General features: G+C 40.0%; 1 protein-coding gene across 1 annotated transcript in view; it reads left to right on the plus strand.

Moving 5' to 3' along the window:
* LOC111854993 (contactin-associated protein-like 2) overlaps nucleotides 1-23,168 on the plus strand; it is a 314,095-nt gene that overhangs the window by 123,742 nt on the left and 167,185 nt on the right. Inside the window, exons 2-3 of the mRNA XM_072700030.1 lie at nucleotides 6,410-6,520; nucleotides 16,478-16,671. Of these exons, the coding sequence (XP_072556131.1) occupies nucleotides 6,410-6,520; nucleotides 16,478-16,671 (305 nt within the window). The remainder of the gene's footprint in view (nucleotides 1-6,409; nucleotides 6,521-16,477; nucleotides 16,672-23,168) is intronic.

Here is a 23,168-nt window from a genome sequence, read left to right on the forward strand (position 1 = left end):
TTATGTATAATTTAACCAATGAAAGAGGCAGAAAAGGCATTTTACATAATTTCAGAATAATAAGCAAGACAGTATTGGGATCTGAATTGTCCTAGCAGATGGAGGTCAGGCCTCAAAGTGAGGTAGTTTCAAATAAATGTCAGGTTTTTTAGACACTGACAGAACATGTGAAACACAAAACTTTTTTTTTCTCACTTATAACAAGCGAGTTTCAAAAGAGGATACCCAGAATCTCATAGAATGGACACTGAAGTGCCTTAATTGCAAATAGTTTAACAGGGAATACCATTTATTTCTCTGGTACTGGTATCTGAAACCTGCCTATCATAACTAGTATTATTAAAAATGATAACAAAAGTACTCAAACGTTTCAGAGACAAAAAAAAAAGTGAATTCTTGTGAATAAGTTAATTTCAAGTTTTTTCATAATTCTGCTTATGCCTGGATTATAAGGAAAAACACCTGCACTTTCAGCTGAAGTACACAATCTTCATATTTCTACTGCAATTAAGGCAATTTTACGCAGGCATGGTTGCGTGAAAATGTAAAAAAGCACCTGGCTTGTCACCACTTTAAAACTGAAATCAAGGTGGTCCAGCATCCCCTTAATTCAAGGTTTCTTAATCCGTTTTTTAATGAGTTGTGAACGCTCTGATATAAGCATGATGCAAAGGCATGCAAGCACTCAGCTTGGAAAACAGGCACAGCAAACTTTGCTAGAGGGAACGATACCACACAAATTTAATTTTATTGTTTTATATAATTTTAAGTAATTAAAAAAAAAAAATAAAACTCTCATGTGTTAATATGTGAATATCATTATCATATATTTTACATGCCTGTACTGAGTTATTTACTTTTATTTTATTTACCGAAGAGTTTTATCCAGAAAACTTCGGTTTAAATCCGGTGTATAAAGCCAGACCATTTTCAGAGCAGTAAAACATGAATATCCTTCTGAAAGGTATTTATGAACAACTGCTGTTTTTTCATTAATTGGAATTAAAGATGGGTCATTATTTACATTTATGATTAACACCGGTCACCTGAAGGTGAAGGTAGATTATTATGCACCACTTTAGCATAATAAACATATGTATACTAAAACTACAGGCAACTGATAATTAGCAAACAGATTAATTGAATACACTCAGTACTTTGTTCCAGGATATTCTCTCTTACTCATTGATCCTCCCATATTAAATGTTCTGGCGTCAAGAGTTCTTAAACACTTCAGAGCACATGAATGTTTTCTGTGATTTAAAGCAAGTGAGCACCAGGTCTTTAGCCTTTTATGATCTTGTCATTGTCCTCACTCTGTCTCTAAAAACATTTCGGTCGTTGTCTGAAATAGCTGCTGATAGAGTAAAATAACATAGAACAAGTTAATAATTATTTTGCAAAGTATGGAAATGTCTGCAGTGAAAGCCACTAGCGCTCAAAACTCCTGGTCCATATCTTTGAATATTTATTTGCTTATTTATGTAGGTAAATGTTTAAAATATTAGTTTTGCGACTATGGAGTTTTTTAAATAATTGTTTGGTGTAACATTTATGGTCCATAAACTGCCATGAAATGTCTTCTTATCAGTCATTAAATTTCTTACAGTATATCTCTCCTTTGGGACACTGAACACCTGGTATGACCAAAGTCTACTGAACTGGACAAAACCAGTTTTGATATCGCATATGGTGCAGTCACACAAAGAGCAGGTGAATGTCATTTGATGCTCGACCTTAATTAAAATCGCTTTACACACTTTTATCTAATAAGTGGGTGACGGCTGTGATGTCCAACCAAGAATCTGAAGGCCCAGTGTGACATATTGGGCCTATTAATAGCAGCAACGGGTCAGCTGACTAAAGCTGGAGCTGCATTAAGCAATATTGAAGACGGCGACAAAGTCAGATCCACTGGAACTGGCCAGTGGTGATTGTGTATTTGTTAGTATATCAGTATAACCTACAGGCAGGAGTATGCACACATAAAGCTGAAAATGTACACTAGTGGTCGAACTTGTGGAAACACCTAGCAATTTTGGCATCATGCTTTACTACACAAGTATTGACGGTAATGTTTATAGACAATCAGAGAATGTTGACCAATATCATATATTGGATGATTAAATAAGTAACTGGAGCAACAGTTAATTAAAGTTCTGGAATCTCTAATAATTGGAAGTGTTTCCACAATTTTGGATACTAGTGGAGCTCAGCAATGTCACGACACCAGCTGATGATACTGATTTCGGGATCCTTGTCTTACATGTAGTCAGCTTAGAATACATATGTACTCAAAGCTGCATGTATTTGTAGAGCAATTAGCATGTCTTGGCGATGAGTGTTTTTTGCATAATTAGTTGTTTGCATGCATGGATGCTAATAATTAGGGTTACAGGCACCGCAAGGAAATTATTCCTGTGTTTGCACCTATTGTTGCTACAATTGCACAGCTAAATTTCCTTCACTATCTTCAATTACTACACAAGATTCCTTGTCTTAAAAGAGAACATACATTCAACAGTCAGTGGGGGCCTGTATCGCGAAGCAGGATTTCTTACTTAGAAAACTTTCATTTGAAGAGACTTAATAGACAGGATAACTCTCCCTGATAGCAGGTTATGTTCCAAATGGAGGCAACAGATCAAGGCTCTGTTGGAAAAACGCGTCAGATTTAAGGTAGTCTGGGCTAAATGTAGATGTTGAAGATAAAATCCATTTAAACTGGGCTACCTTAAATCCGATAAGTTATCCGGCCGTTAAGAAATCCGGCTTTGTGATACGGCCCCAAGGTTGTACATTTACACTGTGAACAAAATGTTTAGCTGCTCAGTGTGTACCAGAAGCTACATGCGTGTATCAGACACTTCAGTTGAGCTGAGGGTCAAAATGTTCCAAAGCCTGCCCTGGGAAACACACAGCAGTTCACATGCGCTGTGCGTGTTTGCACCACGAGAGGAAACTATCCTTTTCAGAAGGAAACCAAAGAGAACAGTTTTTTAAAATGTATTTGAAATATTTGATTTCTTTATACCCATGCATTTAAAATATAGCTATTGCTTTAGACGAAATGTTTAAAAAATATATAATTTTCTGTATGCAGACCAGTAATAGGTACCCTTTGATGCTAGATTATTTGCGTGACCATGGGGAGGCTTGAGGCAGGATAGTAAATCAGTGTGCTGCACAGCGGCAGTCTGGCTGAATGAAATCCAGAGTCCACTGTCCTCTGATGCTCACAGTTAGTCAGATTCATCCTTGGGCTTCCCGTTTCGGAACACGCTCAAGATAGTGTGCTTTCGATTAGCAGCAGAAGGGAGCACTTGAGGTTGAGGGAAGATATCAACTCCCCTCTGTCAAGTCCTTGTACAGTATTTACAGGGTACTATGGCAGTATTTCAGTTGCTAAGGGAGTACTGTACCTAACAGTGACATTTTCTCTACACCTTTTGGGGCTCTCAGTGTAAGACGCAATGATGAATTTCCCTAATAATCATTAAAAAAAGGAAAAAAATAATTACTTTAATTTCTCATTTAAACTATGGTACAAATTTTAAAAGCATAATGTTAGAGGTCTGTCCACCGACCAAGATCAGGTCATTGGTGGATGATTTTAGTTGTATCATTTTCTGATAATTTGAGAACAACTCAGAATTTTTCCCAAACGCCACAAAGTCAGTTAATTATTTTGTCTGTGGCTTGTGTACACTTCTTTTTTTAACCAGCCTGGATGCATCTTCGTTAAGTGAGTCTTTCCATATCCTCTCATCTGCTGTGCTTGAATTTCCCAGGTAGTTGTTTGTGGTTACTTTATTTAGTGCATCCTTCTATCTAAATCGACATCCAGCTTTTGCTCTTTAATGGACTTGGATATTCTAGTCGAGCGTGCATTGCCTTTCTGTCGTGTACCGCAGCAGTGAGATTGATGGGACTTGAGCCACTGACCTTCAGGTTAAGTCCACAGCTTTGGTCGGTCCTCCAGCTTCTGCCCTTGGGACCGTGATGGATCCTCCCACACCAGTTACACCAAAGGCTTGCCCAGCATGTGTCAGCTTCTGCTTCCAGACAGGGCGTCAGGTAATGGTAAAGTTTAAACACAGATGGGTGAAGACAGTGAGCAGAGATGTCTCATTAGAGAGTAGGAGAGGGAGCCGGCCCCGTTTCCCTTCAGAAAGCTGAACAGAGGACGGCGTGACACGTAGCAATTAGGACAACCATCAATTACTGTAGCATCCAAGACTTTGAAGCAATGACAATAAACTGCAATTTGTAGCATAAATTCAGAAGATGTGCTCCTGCATTTTTCCCCTAAGCCGTATACTTAATATTTCATCATAATCCTGATGTTGAATAAAGATTTAATACTTAATCATTGCACTATTCCAAGGAAAAGTACTGCAATTTAAAAGTATTTCAAAAGAATATAAAACTTTGCATTTTTAATTAGATATCCAACATAAATATGGTTTTTAAATTCAACACTAGCCAAAAAAAAAATTACAGAAATATTGCATATAGAATTCAAACAACAGTTATGCCTAGTTCAGAATCTGATGACTATGCAATAAATCACTGTTTCACATGGTTTAACCTTTAAAATACAGCTGTTCATAATAAATAGTACGTTTGAGTGTTTCACTAAGTCATTTAAAGCCCAGAACGTGATGTAAAAGGGGGGGGGGGGAAACACCATTTTACTTTACAAAGATATCAAACTCAAAAACAGCAAGCCGGTTAAAATGTCATGTATGTGTCGTGGTTTTTACTATTTTTTTCTTTCTAGTTTCTCTGTAAGAAGATAGATTTTTATGTCCGTATTCTTTACAGAATTCTCAGCACGGGTGTGCTTTGAAAGAAAAGTAATGTGTAGCTTGACTACTAGGCTATAATTATTAGTGCACTGACTAATAAATAAAGAAAATGACTAAACAACAGCCGCAGCAGCCTACGGGCCCTCGGGGTTTATTAAGACTGTTTCTTGGTGGGGGGGCTTCTCTGCGTCTGGTGGTTTGCTTTCCTGGCAGGGGAACGAGGAACCCCACCAGGGACACCACTTTGGGGCATTTGGCCGGCCTGCTTTCCATTCCTGTTCAGCAGCTGACATGTCTGTCCAGAGCGAGACTTATGACCGACAGTTAACCCATTTTTCTAAGGCAGGATGTTCTGGAGGAAAGTCATACAGGAGCTGACCTTGGCTCGACAGCTGATGATGATGATGATGATGATGATGATGATGATGATGATAATAATAATAATAATAATAATAATAATAATAATGTGTTAATGGTAATGGGAGGGCACCTCAGATCTTTGGGACTGTGGTTCAGGTCTCCGCCCCGGCTCTATGCGTGTGGAGCTTGCGTGTTCTCCCGTGTTCTCCCCATGTTCTCCCGTGTTCTCCCCGTGATATTATGGAATTCCCTCCAGGTTCTCTCGTTTTCCCTCCCAGCCCAAAAACATGCTAAGATGAATTTGCTGTTGTCAGAGTGTCCGTAGGTGTGAATGTCTGTGTGAGTGGTGAGTGAGTGTGTGTGTGTGTGTGAATGGTGAGTGAGTGTGCCCTGAGATGGGTGGGGGGTGCCCCCCCCCCCTCCTGCGTTATTCCCTATTTTACGCCTCTTTTTTTCCAAGATGTGCAAGGTTCCAGATCACCACAACCCTGCATAAAACAGTTTGATATTGAAAATGAATAAATTGTAATTTTCCAACCTTATGCCGAGTCAGACAGGCCTCAGCAACCCCATAGGACCATGACCTGGATAAGCATTTAGAAGGAGGGAGGATGGATGGATGGATGGATGGATAATGATATATTTACTTTAGCAAATTCAGTTAAGTATCTTGTTTGATGAGAAACTGATCCAACAGAGCCTTAATCTGTTTCCTCCATTTGGAACACAAACTGCTATCGGGGAGAGTTATCCTGTCTGTTAAGCCCCTTCAAATGAAAGGATTTTCTTGTATTGCTTTTTTCTTTTAAAAATGCCAGATTTCGTTTTTAGTGTGTATTTGCTGTTCATATTAAGGCAATAAAATATGATGATGGATTCTGAAAATAAGAGGAGAGAGTGGCTTTATGCCTTCTATTTTAAAATATTTAAAACCATTTACAGCACTGTTTTGATGGTCAGTGGAAATTATTTATGTTGTTTTTTTTAGTCTTAAAATAGGTGCTTTATGTAATGAAAGGCCTGAATGTTCCTGCCACATTGAATGCTGTGAAATGGAAATATCTTTTAAAAATAGATTACTGATCCACTCCCACTCATTCTTGCCTTAAGCGTATGTCTTAAACGTTCATCCCAACAATCGGTTTTACAAGATTATGTGGAGTTGAGCTTTATTTGAGCCCCGTCCTCCTTTCTGTGTTGCTGGCGATGTTTACGCGCCCTTTCTGTCTCCATCGCAGAGAAGTGCGACGAGGTCCTGGCCACGCCCCTCCCCCACGCCGCCTTCTCCAGCTCCTCTGTGTTCTCCAGTGGTTACGCCGCCGGATACGCAAAGCTGAACCGGAGAGGGGGTAAGCAGAGGTGCCAACTTCGGTCAGCTGGCTGGAGTGACGTTTTCAATTTGCGACAAGTCGGCACACATTGACACACACACACACACACACACATTTACATGTATATAAGAGTTTTATTGCCTTGTAAATAGTCTGTAGGGTTTGCAAACTACCCAAAGCTTTTGATACAGCTAATTTTCGGCCTATAATAGAATAATATTGATTTGCCGTAAGATTTCTTCTGTGAGTGTGAGAGTCTGAAAGCATGAGTGTCACGGCAAATGCGTGAGAACTGGTGAGGTTCTCCACAGCAGCTTCTCGAACCCCAAACCGATAGCCGACTCTGTTGCTGACCAGCAGCTTGCCCTCAGCTCTGAGCCCCGACCAAGCCGATGGCTTTTCCTTGCGGCTCGGTGCTTTGTGAACAGCGAGAGATAAAACTAACTGGCCACAGCGATGCCTTATTTTTTTATTACAACGCTCCAGTAATCACTCCCGAGCCATTAAATCAGTCCTAAATTTCAATTTCACAGGTGCTCGGCCGTAGTGCATCTGCACGCAATTGAATTGCATTCTGTTGCGGCGGGTTAATAGGTTAAAAGGTTGGTGCTCATTTCCAATGCAAAACACTTCTTGCTGTATCAATTACCTCAGGAAAAGCCTGCCAGTGTAATTGCTTTCACTGTTACTTAATTAACTTCTTTAAAAGTGGCTTGGTAACTGTTGCATTTACCTTCCTGATATGAAGCCACAGTTTACTTTTTAGTTGAATGTAGACTAATGATTAAAGCTTCTTTAGCAGATGATTTTACCTAAGATGATGTACTGTACAAGTGAGGAAAGCGTGGGAGCAGAGAGCAGGACCAGCTTAAAGTGGTGGAATTTGAACTCACAACCATTTGGCAATAGCTATAGATTCCTAACATGCTACACACCACTGATTAAACATGGCTATTAAATTATTATTATTATTATTATTATTAATATTATTATTAAATTATTATTATTACTATTATTATTATTATTAGTTTTAATTCATAGCCATCTATGAACTAGTCATTGTCATGGTTCAACTAGCTAAGAAATGTCACATCTAGTCATTGTGTTCACTCAGTGCCACAAAGTTCAAATATAATGTGGAATTATATATTTGAATTAGCCATGAAATTAGCTGGCAACAAGATGCAATGTCAAGTCATCCATGACCGGTTAAAATTCTGATGGATTCAATGCCTTTGATAACATTTTTTCCCATAAGAAAACTGCAGTGTAGCTTTTCTATTCAGTCATGTTTTATGTGGCATATTTGCCTCTATTTGAAGTGAGTATTAGGGAGACTATTAGCAGTGCAGGACGGCTTTGTCTCAGTGAACGTGACGTTTCATTTTCTGCCGACGGCTCCAGAATGTCTCGCGAAGACATGAAGTCAAACGTTCTGATGTTACAGGCAGTGGCTTCTATTCTTTGGGGCTGCGCCGATGTTCTTTGAGGGTAGATGGAGGTGGAAGATATGTGGTGGTGCGAATGAAAAGGTTCCTTGGTGGAATGGCTGCAGTTTTGTCCTGGGATGCAGTGATCCAGAGCTTTGTTACCTACTCTCTGTGAAAGTCCTGACAGCCTGGAACCTAAGTATCTACAGCATGCAACTCGGATGCTTTGAGGACACTTTTGGTCATTGTCAGTCTGTTGTGCATCATGTTATTAGCTCGTTAATTGTGCCATATGTTAGTTTGCTCATAACTGACCCTGATATACACATGCATTGCACAGTATTTGTTGTTAATAAATGCCTTAGAAGGGCTGTATAGCTAAACAGCACTAAATCACGCGCGCAGATATTTTCCAATATTAATGATTTAGTGTTTTTACGATGCACCAGTTGTGACTAGGAGCCCTCTGGGACCCGTGCCGTGGGCCCTGACTATTCTGCCTGTAACGGTTATAGGTTACCCTCAGCTGAGAGATGGTCACACGCTAGGAGCAGCCAATGAGCCGCTGGCCGCAGGGCCACGCATGTGGAACCAGGCAGGCTCTGGGGAGAAAAACAGAATCAAAGCTGGGGGAAATGGTCAGGGGCACGTTTGTGGTCTGGGAGGGAGCTAAATTACCCGGGGGACTGGCTGCACTCGCAGTCGGTGGCAGCACCGGAGTCATAAAGGGGATTCTCTGCAGAAAATGCTCCGTGGCCTTGCACCGGGGAAGGGTGCTGCGATCTTTGCCTCCCTTAACGGAATCTCAGGATGTACCTAGTCCAGGGAGTACTTGTTTTATTGTTGAATACTTAAAGTAAATAGAAGGCAAAAACATTGCATTTTTAGGTAGACAAAATGTTTACTAGCAGAGTAAACAGCATATTAGTCCCTGTAGTGTTATCAGTAGAGTCTCTCGCATGCCTGTAACGGATGGAGGAGGATTACTATAAGGAATGGTGATAGAGGATGATACCAGTGGTAAGGGCCATTGGTGTTGTAGGAGTCAGTGGAAATACCCTCAGGATTATCCTGCATCGTTATTCACCATCGACAGAAAGGTCTTTGTCATCATCAGGCTCATAGGTCGCCCCTGGGCCTCCGTATCACCGATCCTGCTCGCATCCGGTCCTGCCATCCCTGACAAAATACCGGCCTTGCCACCAGGAGCACAACAACACACACACACACACACACACACACACACACACACACACACGCAAACGGCGGGAGTGTTTCTGCTGCTCTCTTGCCCTTGCCATTTCATTTGTTGAACTGCAGATTGCAAATGCTCAAAGTCTCATCCAATCAGGAATTAAGATCTTATGACATCACAAACATAAGATAAGATAAGACACGATAAAGATAAAGTGAAACTATTCTTCCCAGGAGAAACTAGTGTGCCAAGGGAAAGCTCTCACCATACAAGATTTGAAACAAAGAGGTTGAAAATACTAAATATAAAATAAAGAACACAAGTGTAAAGACAAAAAGGATAAGAAAAGGCAAAAAGAATCAAGTGCTTTACATGATATGGGCTGGTCGGAAGTCTCCCCCAGACATAAGGAAGAGAAGTCATACAGTGTAAAAGCTGCGGGGGGGTCAGCTGTGACCCCCCCCCCCCCCCCCCCCCCCCACTTTTGGGGTATGAGTGAGAGAGCAGCTTTGGCAGGCTACTGCCCGTGACAGCGCCAGAAGTGATGTTCAATCATGATTTGGGATCAAAATGTGAGAAACAATGGCTCACTATCATGGGAAAGTCTAAATGTCATGCAGTTTCAGTATTAAATGCCCATCTATTTTCCATAATTGGTTACGCAATCCAGGGTCACAGTCACCCTGGATCTTATCCCAGGAAGCACAAACCACAAGGCAGGGATGCCTGTGTCATACCAGGATAGCCATAGGAACCCAAGCAGAACATGCAAATTCCACACACACAGAACCGAGGACAGGAGTCCCACCCCCAACATGAAGGTGTGAGGCCACAGGAACCCAAGCAGAACATGCAAATTCCACACACACAGAACCGAGGACAGGAGTCCCACCCCCAACATGAAGGTGTGAGGCCACAGGAACCCAAGCAGAACATGCAAATTCTACAAACACAGAACCGAGGACAGGAGTCCCACCCCCAACATGAAGGTGTGAGGCCACAGGAACCCAAGCAGAACATGCAAATTCCACACACACAGATCTGAGGACAGGAGTCCCACCCCCAACATGAAGGTGTGAGGCCACAGGAACCCAAGCAGAACATGCAAATTCCACACACACAGATCTGAGGACAGGAGTCCCACCCCCAACATGAAGGTGTGAGGCCACAGGAACCCAAGCAGAACATGCAAATTCCACAAACACAGAACCGAGGACAGGAGTCCCACCCCCAACATGAAGGTGTGAGGCCACAGGAACCCAAGCAGAACATGCAAATTCCACACACACAGATCTGAGGACAGGAGTCCCACCCCCAACATGAAGGTGTGAGGCCACAGGAACCCAAGCAGAACATGCAAATTCCACAAACACAGAACCGAGGACAGGAGTCCCACCCCCAACATGAAGGTGTGAGGCCACAGCACTGAACACTGAGCCACCAAATGTGAAACAAGAAGTTAATAACATTCATATATCTGAATAGCATATAAATCTTTTCACAAGATTAAATCCTGTGCATTCAAAAATGATAATGATCTATAATTGTTTCTTTGTTTAGGTGTTTTGTGGCTCAGCAAGTTAGGGCACTGTGCCTATGACCGGCAGCACGCTGGTTTGAATCCCACAATCAGAGGCATGATGTCCTCCTTGGTCCCCTGAGCAAGACCTTAACTCCCAATTGCTTCAGGCACTGGCTGATCTGCTCTGTCAGTTGTCTGTTGCTTTGACGTCAAATATACACTTGGTATTATGAGTTATATTTAAAAAAACACAATTATATAACTATTCTTATAGTCAGTCCCAGGATAAGTCGACGGAAGGATGGATTATGTTCAAATTTTGTTTGTAAGTGTTTGCTGATAAAGAGCCATTTTTGAAGCTTTAAGTACGTCGATCTGCCGACTGCCCACATCGGTAACTGTATATTACCCAACCCTCCCTGGGGTCAAGCGCTCCACAACTCTTAATGGATGATGTCAATATAATAGTCGGGTTTTCTGCAGCCTGATGAGCACTCATGCGGGGTACTGTTATGAGTAATGAGTAAATCCTGCTTTCCATATGCCATCTCCAGCACTTTCTTCCCCCTGATATATCAATTAGCTCACATACTCATGGAAATATCTTCACAGACTGAACAGGCACTAATAGGAATCTATAGTGATGCGTCTTCTTACTAAGATTTTTCTGCTGGGAACAGAAAAAGATGGCATGAAATCAATCATATGCAAGACTCATATTTATCTGTATTCCGCTGACTGACAGTTTAAAATGGGAATATCTGGAATACTAAATTGCGTTTTATGGATTTTCCTGATGGCTTTGGCGTGTGATGTTTAGTCTCAGAGCTATGCTTTGTTATTGATTTGATATGTTCTGCAAAATGTAATCCAGTCCAAATGAGAGAGGCTGACAAGGGTATTAGTGGTTTGGAGGCTTTTAATTTTAACTCTGCAATTTAACAAACAACCCTTTGTCATTCTAATTGTAAGGTTATAGATTATTTTAGTACTTAAACATAGATTCTTCTGGCAGATACTGTCAAAAACAGTTATATGAAAGTGATATTGCTGAATATTTCATGAATTACATAACTTCACATTTATTGCCAGATCTCTTTGTCTTGAGTGAATAAAAAAGTAGCATATTAAATGAACACAATCATCCATGCCACTTGAAATTGGACAGATCTTATCTTCATAAGAAAAAAAAAATAGCTTAACCCTTTATAGACTCTTTTTGGGGTACTTTAAGTTAATTCCAAGATTTCGCCATGCATGCATGGATCAAGAATAAAACGCACCATGTAACCTTGCAAGCTATTTGCACATTTTTTTTCTTATAAGACCAAGACTGACTTAAATGATCACAGTGTATAACTATTTTAAAAAGCATAATTTTGCAGCAGTGTTGTTTTTCCTCTTCTGCCATAGTGTGCAGGGGTCTGTAGAACAAGATTTTGAAAATATTTTATTCTGTATCATTTGCTGTGCTGCATTTTACAATGAAACAATCTACACAACACAAATGTCTACCACTTTGGCAATTAGTCAAAATCTAATCCGTGCAGTCCATTATATTTCTAAAGGATATTGGAAAAACAAGGAAAAAAAAAACTAAATTTAGGCAGTTACAAGCTCTAGTCTTGCAGCATCCATGTAGTAAATAATCTTTTATGGAGGATAGATATAGCATGCAGATTTTTTTTTCCCGATAGATGCTGATTGCGTTTTTAGTGCTTAGCCTAAATTGTAACAAGATTTATTGGTAACAGTAATGATAAACAAGTAAGGATAAACCAGACTTCTGCAGTCCTTAATTGGTCATTAAGACCCAATTACTCTGCCTTATGATTTGTACTTAGTTGATGTCTTCATTTGGAAAAGCAAAGTTTAGTTTAGAATGTTCCATCAGGGTATCAGTGCACCCCCACCACCGCCACCACTTTTTCCTGTGGCAGGGTGTCTGTTTAGGAACATCTGTGAGTGAGGGTATGATCTAGAACGATGAAAAGGTCAGACCTTGGTGGAGTAGGGAGTGGTCTGTCCCACGCGACATCTGCGGAAACCTGGCTGACAAGTATGGGAAGGGAGGCGTGGATTGGCGCCCATGTGGGAATGGCGGCAAGGTTTGGCACCCGTATGGGATCGCCAGAGAGGTTTGGCACCTATGTGGGAACAGCAGCAAGGTTTGGCACCCGTATGGGATCGCCGGAGAGATTTGGCGCCCATGTGGGAACAGCGGCAAGGTTTGGCACCCGTATGGGATCGCCGGAGAGGTTTGGTGCCCATGTGGGAACGGCGGCAAGGTTTGGCACCCGTATGGGATCGCTGAAGAGGTTTGGCACCCGTATGGGAACAGCGGCAAGATTTGGCACCCGTATAGGATCGCCGGAGAGGTTTGGCGCCCATGTGGGAACAGCGGCAAGGTTTGGCACCCGTATGGGATCGCCGAAGAGGTTTGGCACCCGTATGGGAACAGCGGCAAGATTTGGCACCCGTATGGGATCGCCGGAGAGGTTTCGCACCCATGTGGGAATGGCGACGAGGTTTGGCGTCCGTACGGCAAGAGAGATAGTTGGAGTGCTCATCCCAGATTGCTGGAAGAGCCACGAGCGCAGCCGTAAGATTAGCTCGATAATAATCACAGCTGAAGCTCTCATCCCTGCATTTTATTGTCTATCTTTCTCAAGTGCAAATAAATTACCCCAGTGAACAAAATCCCTCTTTTACCTCGATGGACTCGCAGAAATCACATGATTGGCAGCCACTATATTTACATTTACATTTTTATTTATTTAGCAGTAGCTTTTATCTAAAGCCACATACATTTTTGAGAAAGCAGGGTCAGACAGTCCCTGAAGTATTTTGTCTACCTTTTGGTCTATTTTCTGACAGGAATGCCAAAAAGCATTCAACAAGAAGGCAAAAAACACCGTCAGCCTGAAGCGTCTTCGTAGATACAGCAGAATAATAGCTTTAAGGATTCACTGTCTCATTATACCTCAGACACTATCAACACATTCGAGTTCTGGCTCTCCAGCTACATTAACCCCACTGCCATGGATATCAGTCTTATCTAACCTAGCTGATCTTCTGTAAGTTAGTCATTTTTACAAATTTGGAGATGCTTTTGTGTCATACATTTTGAAGAAGCAGAGTTAGTTGGTAGACCTTTCTCACGGGACCTATGGTGAAGTCACTCTGTCAACCCCGGTTGTCTGACCCAACAACCTTCCAATCATGGGCACAGCACCCTAACACACTGAACCCCACACTGCCTCCTATGTCCATCCAGGATCCAAGTACCTAGCAGCCAAAGAACCCAAGGGTTCAAAGTTGAGGATCCCCTGGATGAGATTCTAGCCAATTACTGCATATATATTCAACCCTGTAGGTCTGATTTATGCTACATAAGGTTTAGTCATTATTCATTTCATATTGACATGATTTTTAAAAACATTCACCCTCTCATTCCCCGTTAAGATGTTTATTTATTTACATATTGCTGTCGGGCCATCATGCTGACTCATTTAAAGTATCATTAATAGGCTTCTTCCTTACGCCTTTGCACTGTTCCGCTTAATGCATTATAGTCACACATATTGTGTTACTGTAAATTATTCAATCAAATAATGGCCTGTGTCACTTTGAAACAGCAAAATACCTGTCAGGGCTTAATGCATCGGTGTAGTCATTAGTGTTTATGTGGTGGCTTCATCACCCTCCAAAGCTCTCGTGTGTCTTTTATTTCATCCAGAGTACTTCCAAGGTGATCTCATTTTAGACCAAAGTATTCTCTGCCATTAAGTAATTTACCCAGTCTGATATGAATTATAAATTGCCAGTGATTCCCCGCTGCCTGTGAAAGTGTAGGTAACGATTTAAACTTAAGCTCTTGGGATTTTGCGGCAGTGAAGCTTGTCATTTCACATGCGGAAATACAAAATAGCCATGAGAAAATTGAGTTTGATCATCCATGCTAACGGCAATAGGGAAAGTTTTAAAATATGGGACCAAAATGAAAACTTAGTCAAAGAGAGGATTTTTTTTATTATTATTTCAAAGAAGGCCAGTCCGTTCCAGTACTTGACCTTTACAAATTGTCTCGGACTTCATTTTTATATTTTTTTTGTGTGGGAGGAGAATATAGGGTGTGACAGATTAAAACACCCCACTGGAACTGGGCATTAAGCACAGACCACACCTACTATCCTGAAAAGTTCAGACAAATGTGAGCACCGTGTTTTATGTGCTAAAGTACTAACATTTGTGGGTATATTAATAGTAGCAGAGAGGGGCCAAGATGTCTCAAAGAGTCAATATGTTAGAGGTGAAGAAATGTTAAAGGCCATTGACATTTTCCTTTTTTCCTCCGAGTTTTTATCAGCCGCTTGGGAAATTGTGGCATATCTGGTTGCACACTAAATTACACATGATATTTAGCTGCGCTGCACTGCAGCTTCTGCAGTGACCTGCTCGTGCCCATCCAGCTGCCTCCTGATCTTCTCCCAGCCGCCCTGCTTCTCTTCTGCATATCTCCTGTAAACATCTGCTTAGATGACATTTGGTCCCTCTCACTAGACGTCCTGCTCTCTTGTCTTTTTTGCTTTGTTGCGCCTCTGGTTCTCACAACGTCTTCTCTGAAAGTGTGCTTGATGACCTCTAGCATGTTGTTTTTTCTTGAGTTTTATCTCTATTCAGCATTCGGCGACTATTTACCCGCCTTGCGATCTTCTCAAGGTTAGATTTAGAAGCATTGATTTTTCAATGATATTTCTTGTTTATCTGGTACCTGCTAGTAATGGCCATTTAATTGAGTTAGGCATTGGATTGTTCTGTTTTTTTGTATCCCTCACGCCGATTCCCTTGCTCTGTGTAAGATGGCTATCAGAAATTCCGACGGTGCTCTTTTCTAAGTGCCTTATTTACAAAAGCCAATGATGACGCGGGAAAAAGGGGAATTAACTAGGAAGAATTTTCTTAAAAATGCTCTGTGGCACCATCTCTTAATCGTCGGCCAGACAGGCAGCGGTCGAGGATTGTTAGAAAAGAACATCTGTTGCTTTTTTTTTTATGAGTGAATATTTTTATGCTTCCCTACAGATATAGTGCATATTCAGGCAAAATAATGGCAAAACATTTCCTCCTGATAACTGCTTATGCCTGACAGAGGACATTGTCTCTTGTGAGTCATTGAGATTGAAAATGTGATTGAGAATACAAACAGCATTGAGTGCCCCAGTACGGTCCTCGGATGAATCCTCGACATTGACGTGCGGCTGAAATTCCATAAAAGCTTGAGAGCATGGTTAGTTTAATTTTCATGACAGTTTTCTTTTGCTTGATTTCTTTTGTTATCGGAATGTGTCAGCTAAGACCACAGATGCTACGATCAAGAATCATTTGTTCTTAAATAACCAAAGAAAACAGCATGATTTAAGCAGTAAGCTGGTGAACATAAAAACGGTAATTCTTGTTAGTCCAAAGTTCTCATACCGGTGAGTGTAACTAGTGCGATATGTGTGGTGATTTTCAACATATGTGTGATTCTGTCAGGCAGTGCATAGCTTGGTGGGTTGAGGCCACTGGTTTGAATCCTTTGCTCAGCAGAATAGCTACGTCTGTTGGGTCCCTGAGCAAAGAAGGTCCTTAACCTCCCAAAAACGCCTGAAGCAGCCCTGGATTGATGACTGGCCCTGCGTTCAGATCTCAAGCTTCACTCTCACCTGTATATGGTGTGCATGCCTTTTAAAAAGGGAAGTTGGCATATATGAAAAACACATTCTGATGTGCTTGTACAAATTCTAATGTACAGTTTCATTTAAAAATCATTCTCTGTTGTTAAGGTGCTGGTGGATGGTCTCCTCTGGACAGCGATCATTACCAGTGGCTACAGGTGGACCTGGGCAGCAGGAAACAAGTGACAGCCATTGCGACACAAGGCAGATACAGCAGCTCTGATTGGACAACGAGGTACAGGCTCCTGTACAGCGACACCGTAAGGAACTGGAAGCCATACCACCAGGACGGAAACATCTGGGTGAGGCAAAAACACAGAACTTTTTATTGGGGTGGGGGGTGGGGGGGCGACTAATGGGCTGTTTTTCTACCCCCATTTGATTAACAGCACCAGACAAAATAGTAGCAATGTAATGTTACTTTCAGGGGATTTTCAAAGTGAAACTAATAAAAGTGCAGTTCATCGATATTACTGCCAGTTTGTCTGCACATTTTTTAATATATTTTTTAGATTAGGGTCATACATCTTCTCAACTGGGGACGTGGCTAAAAATTCGACCTCAGCTCGGTATTTGTGTAGTTTGTATTTTGTCCCTGTAGCCACTACGTTTGCTTCCACCACCATCCATGGACTGAGTACAATTTCACTTGGTAGGTTGTTTGCGTGACTGGGTGAGTCATCTTAATTGTGTTGTTTCCCTAAATTAACTTCAGATTATGACATTTCTAATTGGAAGAGCAGTAATTAAAGATAGTTCATTGTAGTAGTTTACTGGAACTAATTTGATCGCCCGCATGAGCCCTTTTCAAGGTGTGCGCATTGGAAAATTTTTGGACAATAATCAAATATCTCTTTATTAATGGTGGCTACTGATCCAACTGATCCCTCAGGGTATAAGAACATAAGAAATTTTCAAACAAGAGGAGGCCATTCGGCCCATCAAGCTCATTTGGGGAGAACTGATAGTTTAAAGTTGTTCAAATCTTATCTAGCTCTGTTAAAGGAACCCAAGGTTTTAACTTGCACTACACTAACAGGAAGAATATTTCATATCCTAACTACATGCTGTGTAGAGAAGTGCTTTCTCAAATCCAGTTGCAAATGTTCTGTCACTAATTTCTACCTATGGCCACGAGTTTTTGTATTTGAACTAATATTGAAGTAACTATTTGGTTGAGCATCATCCAGACCTGTTAAATTATGATCCAGCTGTAGCCTCTGTGCTGCTAGTTCAGTATCTGCTACACAACCCACCTTGGTGTTGTTTGCAAATTTAACCAGTTTACTGTATATATTGGTGTCAATACTGTAAATTAGGAATAATAGTGGTCCTAAAATTGAACCCCATTATGAATGTGCAGAAACATAATTTTAGACCTGATGATATTAGTCATTACTGTAAATATTCAAATAGTCATTGCACAGCAGTCTCTTTCTATTGGTTGTTAGCGAGCCCGCAGCTGTGTGACTATTGACCTGGTTAGCTGATGCTTGGGTGGTTATGCTGAGAAAAATTATGTTTTTAACAGTTTTCGACAGGTGTACCTTTTTCTGAAATACAATCATTATAGAAATGGCTGGATTTATGTTCTGAATTTTTAAACATGTCAGTCATCTTTGGGTCGAGACTAGTTTAGATACTGCTTCACTCGGTGGGATTAAAAATGCATCGTATTCATTAATTATCTAATCAGCTACTAATTAGAAAGTGATGAGAAATGCAATAAAAACTAGCTTAGAAATGTTTTGCTTTATTGAAGTTCTTTTTATCCAGGCCATTTTGCACAATATTTTGTCAGATATTTTTTTTTAAATCACTGCAGTTCTTTGTTTTCACATTGAAATGGACATTGCATTGATATATTGACATTGAAATGATATTTTATGTGATATGAATGTTACTTTATTTTTTTTGGTGAATCACTGCTTCACTGCTTAAAGAAACCTCCCATGCTCCTTGTGCCATTGAAAGTTGACCTGCTAGTTTTAAAGTCCCTTTAAAACATTTCGATATAGAGTATTTCAAATTCAGATGTATAAATCAATAGTTTATGTAACATGAAATGATTCCAAATATCCTTTTCCAAATAAATACTTCCAAATTCTGTGAATGATTCGGGAAAATATCCTATAAATTAGTTTGAATTCTGTGAGTTAGCAGCTACAGTGTACATGGAATGGGGCAGCAATGAAGTGTACTGTAAGTGAAGCAAGTGGATCTCTTTAGCACACCAGTGCAAATGCTTTGGTAAATGCAGTTTCATGATGCCTTACATGTTATTCTGTCTCTGATTTTAGAAAAACAAGGATGCTTAAAGGTTCTGCCCTTGACGAGTTAAAAATGGCAGAACACTGCATAAAGCAGCATGTGAAACACAGGACAATCCATGTCATTGTGGAAGGAAATGATTTATTCATTTCTAATATAAAAAACAATTGCATGTACCATTTCATGTGAGTTTGTTCTTTTTTTCCCCCATTGAAAATCTTAATCCAATTCCCCTTATTGCTTATGTAGGATAGTCCTCTCAATCCTTTCACAGATGTATCTGTAGCAGCAGTAGAAATATAAAATTTGGAACTTGAATAAAACATAAAAGCTTTTTTTGTACTTACTAAGAGTTTACCAACGGTGTAGGAAATGTCCAGAATCCAGCAGGGCACTTTAATTAATTGTCAATAAGTTAGGATATTTCACACGAGGAACCTGCTGATTGTCTGGATGTGGACTGACGCCGTCTGGTCATTCTTTTGCACGTGGCACAGTGCCGATCTCCCATCGCAGTGACGGTGGGAAACAGAGAAGCAGTCCACACCTTGATTGAAGGCCAGCGTCTCCCACAAACACTTCTATCCAGTCATTATGCTTCACAAATCCCAGTCAGTAGATACTTTATAAATATTTTTTCTTATTAAAACATCCAGCTGGACTTGAAGCCTTTTGACCATAGATTCTAATCCATGGAACATTAACGGCTTATACCGAATTTAACGTGTGCATCAGTTGGAGGTCAAAGCCTCCACAGTTTGGAAAGGCACATTGCATGGACTTTCATTCATTCTGTATAAACAGCGAACCAAACGTTATATTTCCATGCTGTGCTTATCAGTGTGCCCTGTGGGGCCCTCTGCTTAATAAGCACTAATGAGTGGACAGTATAAACCCGCCCCATAGGCCATAATATTCTGTTTCTGTAGAAGGACAAAACACATTTTCTTCCAGTTTGATTCCTATAAGTAGTAATATAATTTTTTTAACTGCTTTTTTTAACATTATTTAAATGAGGGTTATTGGTATGTATAAAATTGTTGGTAAACTGGTAAAACAAGTACCACAAAACTTGAGTTAAAATCGGCAAAATGTGACCATGACATGTATGGCTGCATTTTGTTAACCTTTCCCAATCTTCCCAGTGACCATGTTTTCTCATCGTTTATTGTATAGTTTCAATTATAATTGTTATTCTATGAAATCCAATGAGGCATATGCAAAGCTTTTGCTATTTAAAGAATCTTCTTTTGTGTATGCAAATGAAGGGCTGCCTCACCAATCTTGAAGTTTTGCCTCGTATTGGCTCCTTATCCATTTACTATGTAAAAAAAAAAAATGTTTTAATGTGGGGGTGGAAGCTCAGAAATCATCTCTGTTTCAGTCCTCCAAAGACTTTCCCTGTCTTATAGCTGCATAATTAAATCCTCACTTTGATTATACTTTTGATAAAGATCTGACTTTTAATGGTAGCCATACTTGACAATTATCTTTTGTTTCAGTGGAATACAAAAAAAAATGTGTATCATCCAGGGTAATATATTTCATATCTGTGAATAATTCTATCAAACAGTAGTGATCCTGGAGACCAGGTCAGTGCTACAGGTAGTAGCTGTAGGTAAGGATTGCCTGATTATGCAATAGGCATCCACTGAGCTAGGGAGTATCCATTATAAAAATTGCTTTAAGAAGGTCATTTATTCTTTATTCTTAGCAGTGTTTTGGTTCAAAAGGTCATTGGCAAATGGACACCATTAACTGAGAGGTCACCGAGTTATTCTAACTAGTGCTGAACAAAATATTAATTTAGTCTTCTTTTAAGGATGCAATGACGGAAGGCATGGCTTAAACATAACCTTTGCTTAAATATGATAAATCCGCAGCAACACGGCACAGGTATAACCTCAAAAGATGAGATGGGTCATCGGTTGTTGTGTGGGCCAGAGTGTGTTGTGTTTATGACATCATCACTCTCGATTCACACTGTATCAGCCTACTAGGGCGTCACAGGGATGCACTTAACAACCAAGATTTGGTATGACTTCCCTGAAATCAGAACGAGCCATTTCAGACACTGCTGATGTGCTTATTATCACTACGGACTGTTGGGATAGTGTCAGAATTTGTTTTTTTTTCTCATTTATGGCTGGAATGGTCACAGATCTGTATAATCTGAGTGATGCGACTCATCCACAGTATTCATGTATGTTTCATGTATGCTTCTCGTGCATTTTTTAATGCCACTCTTCCAATTGTTGAGCTACCTGGAGTTTTTTTTTTTTTGTTATTCTTCATTTTTTTTAGGTAATTTTTCAGGTAAAAGTCCAGTTAACTGAACGAAGGCACTGTAAATTATACATCCACCATCCTTCTGTCCATTCATCCAACTTATGAATGCCTCTCCAGGGCAGGGTCAATTGGGGGGGTGGGCTTTGGTGGTTGAGTCTACCCCATGCAGCACAGGACACAACGCTGGGGTACACTCTGTACAGGATACACTTCTGAAAGATATTATCCATATAATTATCCACTGACAATAATTATCCGCATAATCTAAATACATGAATATGGAATTACGTGCATATAAACAATGAGTTTTTATGAATTAACAGAATGCTTAAGATTCATGTGTTCATGTGACGCTTAATTTAAAATTTGAAGCTGCCAATGCAAAAAGGGTTGGTGTAAATTATATGCAATGCTCACATGCATCAATTATCATTTATTTCATAGGTTGCTGGTTAACTTATTATATGCTTTTGTCATATTAAATCATTTTTCTCTTTAAATGTAAGATTTAGTATTGCAAAAAGTTTTCTTCTAAAAAATAGTTGCCGAAAAGTGTGTATGTGTGTGGGGGTGGGGGTCGTCTTATAAATGGGATCGTCTTATATTCAGAAAAATATGGAAAATACACACAGAGAATTAGATAACAGTGAGTTTGTGTAATAAATAAATAAGCAATTGGGGGCTTGAGTGTCACCAGTACCATTCAGACTGGGATGGAGTGAGAGTACCTGATCACTGCTTGCTGGATTACTGGTCTTGGGTGTCTGAGGTTATACCCGGTCCCCCTCCACTTCAACAGTAAGTGCCCTGGATGACAGGGGTCTCTGAGGACGGCCCATGCTTCGATTCTGCAAAGGTGCATGTAAAATTTTTGTCTAAATCATTAAGATATATAAATATATGCAAAGTTCCTTGCATAACCTGTAGTAAACTTGCTTTAGGCAGTAATTTCGTTTCTGTAAATAGCTAGCCAGAAATCAAATAGTTTTTATAATTTCGGACATCTGTACTGCGACATTGTTTGTAGGTTAATTATTTGGGGATTCAGTTGTAGAGTACGGCATTGCCTCATGGAAACAGAAGGATTTCCCTAAGGCAGAAGTCAAACTTCAGACTAGGAATGCCTCGGGTTTTGCAGTATCTGCAGCTGCTTCAGGCCATGTTTGGGAATCTCTAATGATTTAAAGTTAATCCATTAAATCCTGAGGCCCTGGCAAATTTCAGCGCCCCTGGTGACCTGCATGCGTAACCCCTGCCCTGACCCATTAAAGTCATCTCAATGCTGGAAGTGCAACAGTTATTCATTCGTTAATGTTCTCTTATTGCGACGTGCTTCCCATCAGCCTGGTGAACAAAAACGGAAATAAAGCTACCGCTTCTCTGGCAGTGTTTTTTTAATAATATGAAGAAAGTCGTGTTTAAAATTCAGAAGGCAGTGATAGTGATGTGAGGTTTTTAATACCCAGTTTTGGCAATGCCCTTCGTTTCCCAAAACACTGCCAATGATTTGTTATTTTTATTTTTTATCTTTCAGTTAATGATCCATAATTAAATTGAGCACAGTGATTGTTCCTATTTCAGTAATTTACTTTAAGCTTAATCTTGGTTTAAAATAGCTACAGTACTTAATGTAATTATCAAGACACAATTATATGCAGAATGTATTTTTTTTAGATATTTTAAATAATCAATGCATTTGAAAATTATTTTGTTTATCAACAAATTAAAACATGTTTTGGGCATAATTTTACATTTGCGGATGCTTTTGTCCAAATTGTGGTACCCGTGAACCAGATAATACATTACAAGCATAAAGGTGTCAAAGAGCCAGCTGATGTGCAGGTGATGTAAGGCTGAGCAATCAGTTTGTTAGCAGTAACAAGTGCAAGTTAGCATTAGTGCAAGACCTATACAAAACATCACTGGAACGTCACATCCGAAAAGCTGGCCAAATCAGTATATCAAATGAACTATGACTAAATATAAATAGACTTTTTATTAGAGGTTCTACAATTCTTGAATGATCATTGTTAATTAGAAGCAGCCTGTTCCTGACAAGAACTTTGGTCTAGTTAGAGAAAAGGTTTTTTTAATCACATTGTCTGAATATAAAACATAATTAACTTCTTATTAATTACTACTGACATCATCTTACAAGTTGGACCTAACGATTAACATTTTTTAATGACAATGTGTAATATATAATTTATGTGTGCATGAAGACTGAATATGAATGACT

Source organism: Paramormyrops kingsleyae, chromosome 15 (assembly GCF_048594095.1).
Source record: "Paramormyrops kingsleyae isolate MSU_618 chromosome 15, PKINGS_0.4, whole genome shotgun sequence".
Classification (NCBI taxonomy): domain Eukaryota; kingdom Metazoa; phylum Chordata; class Actinopteri; order Osteoglossiformes; family Mormyridae; genus Paramormyrops; species Paramormyrops kingsleyae.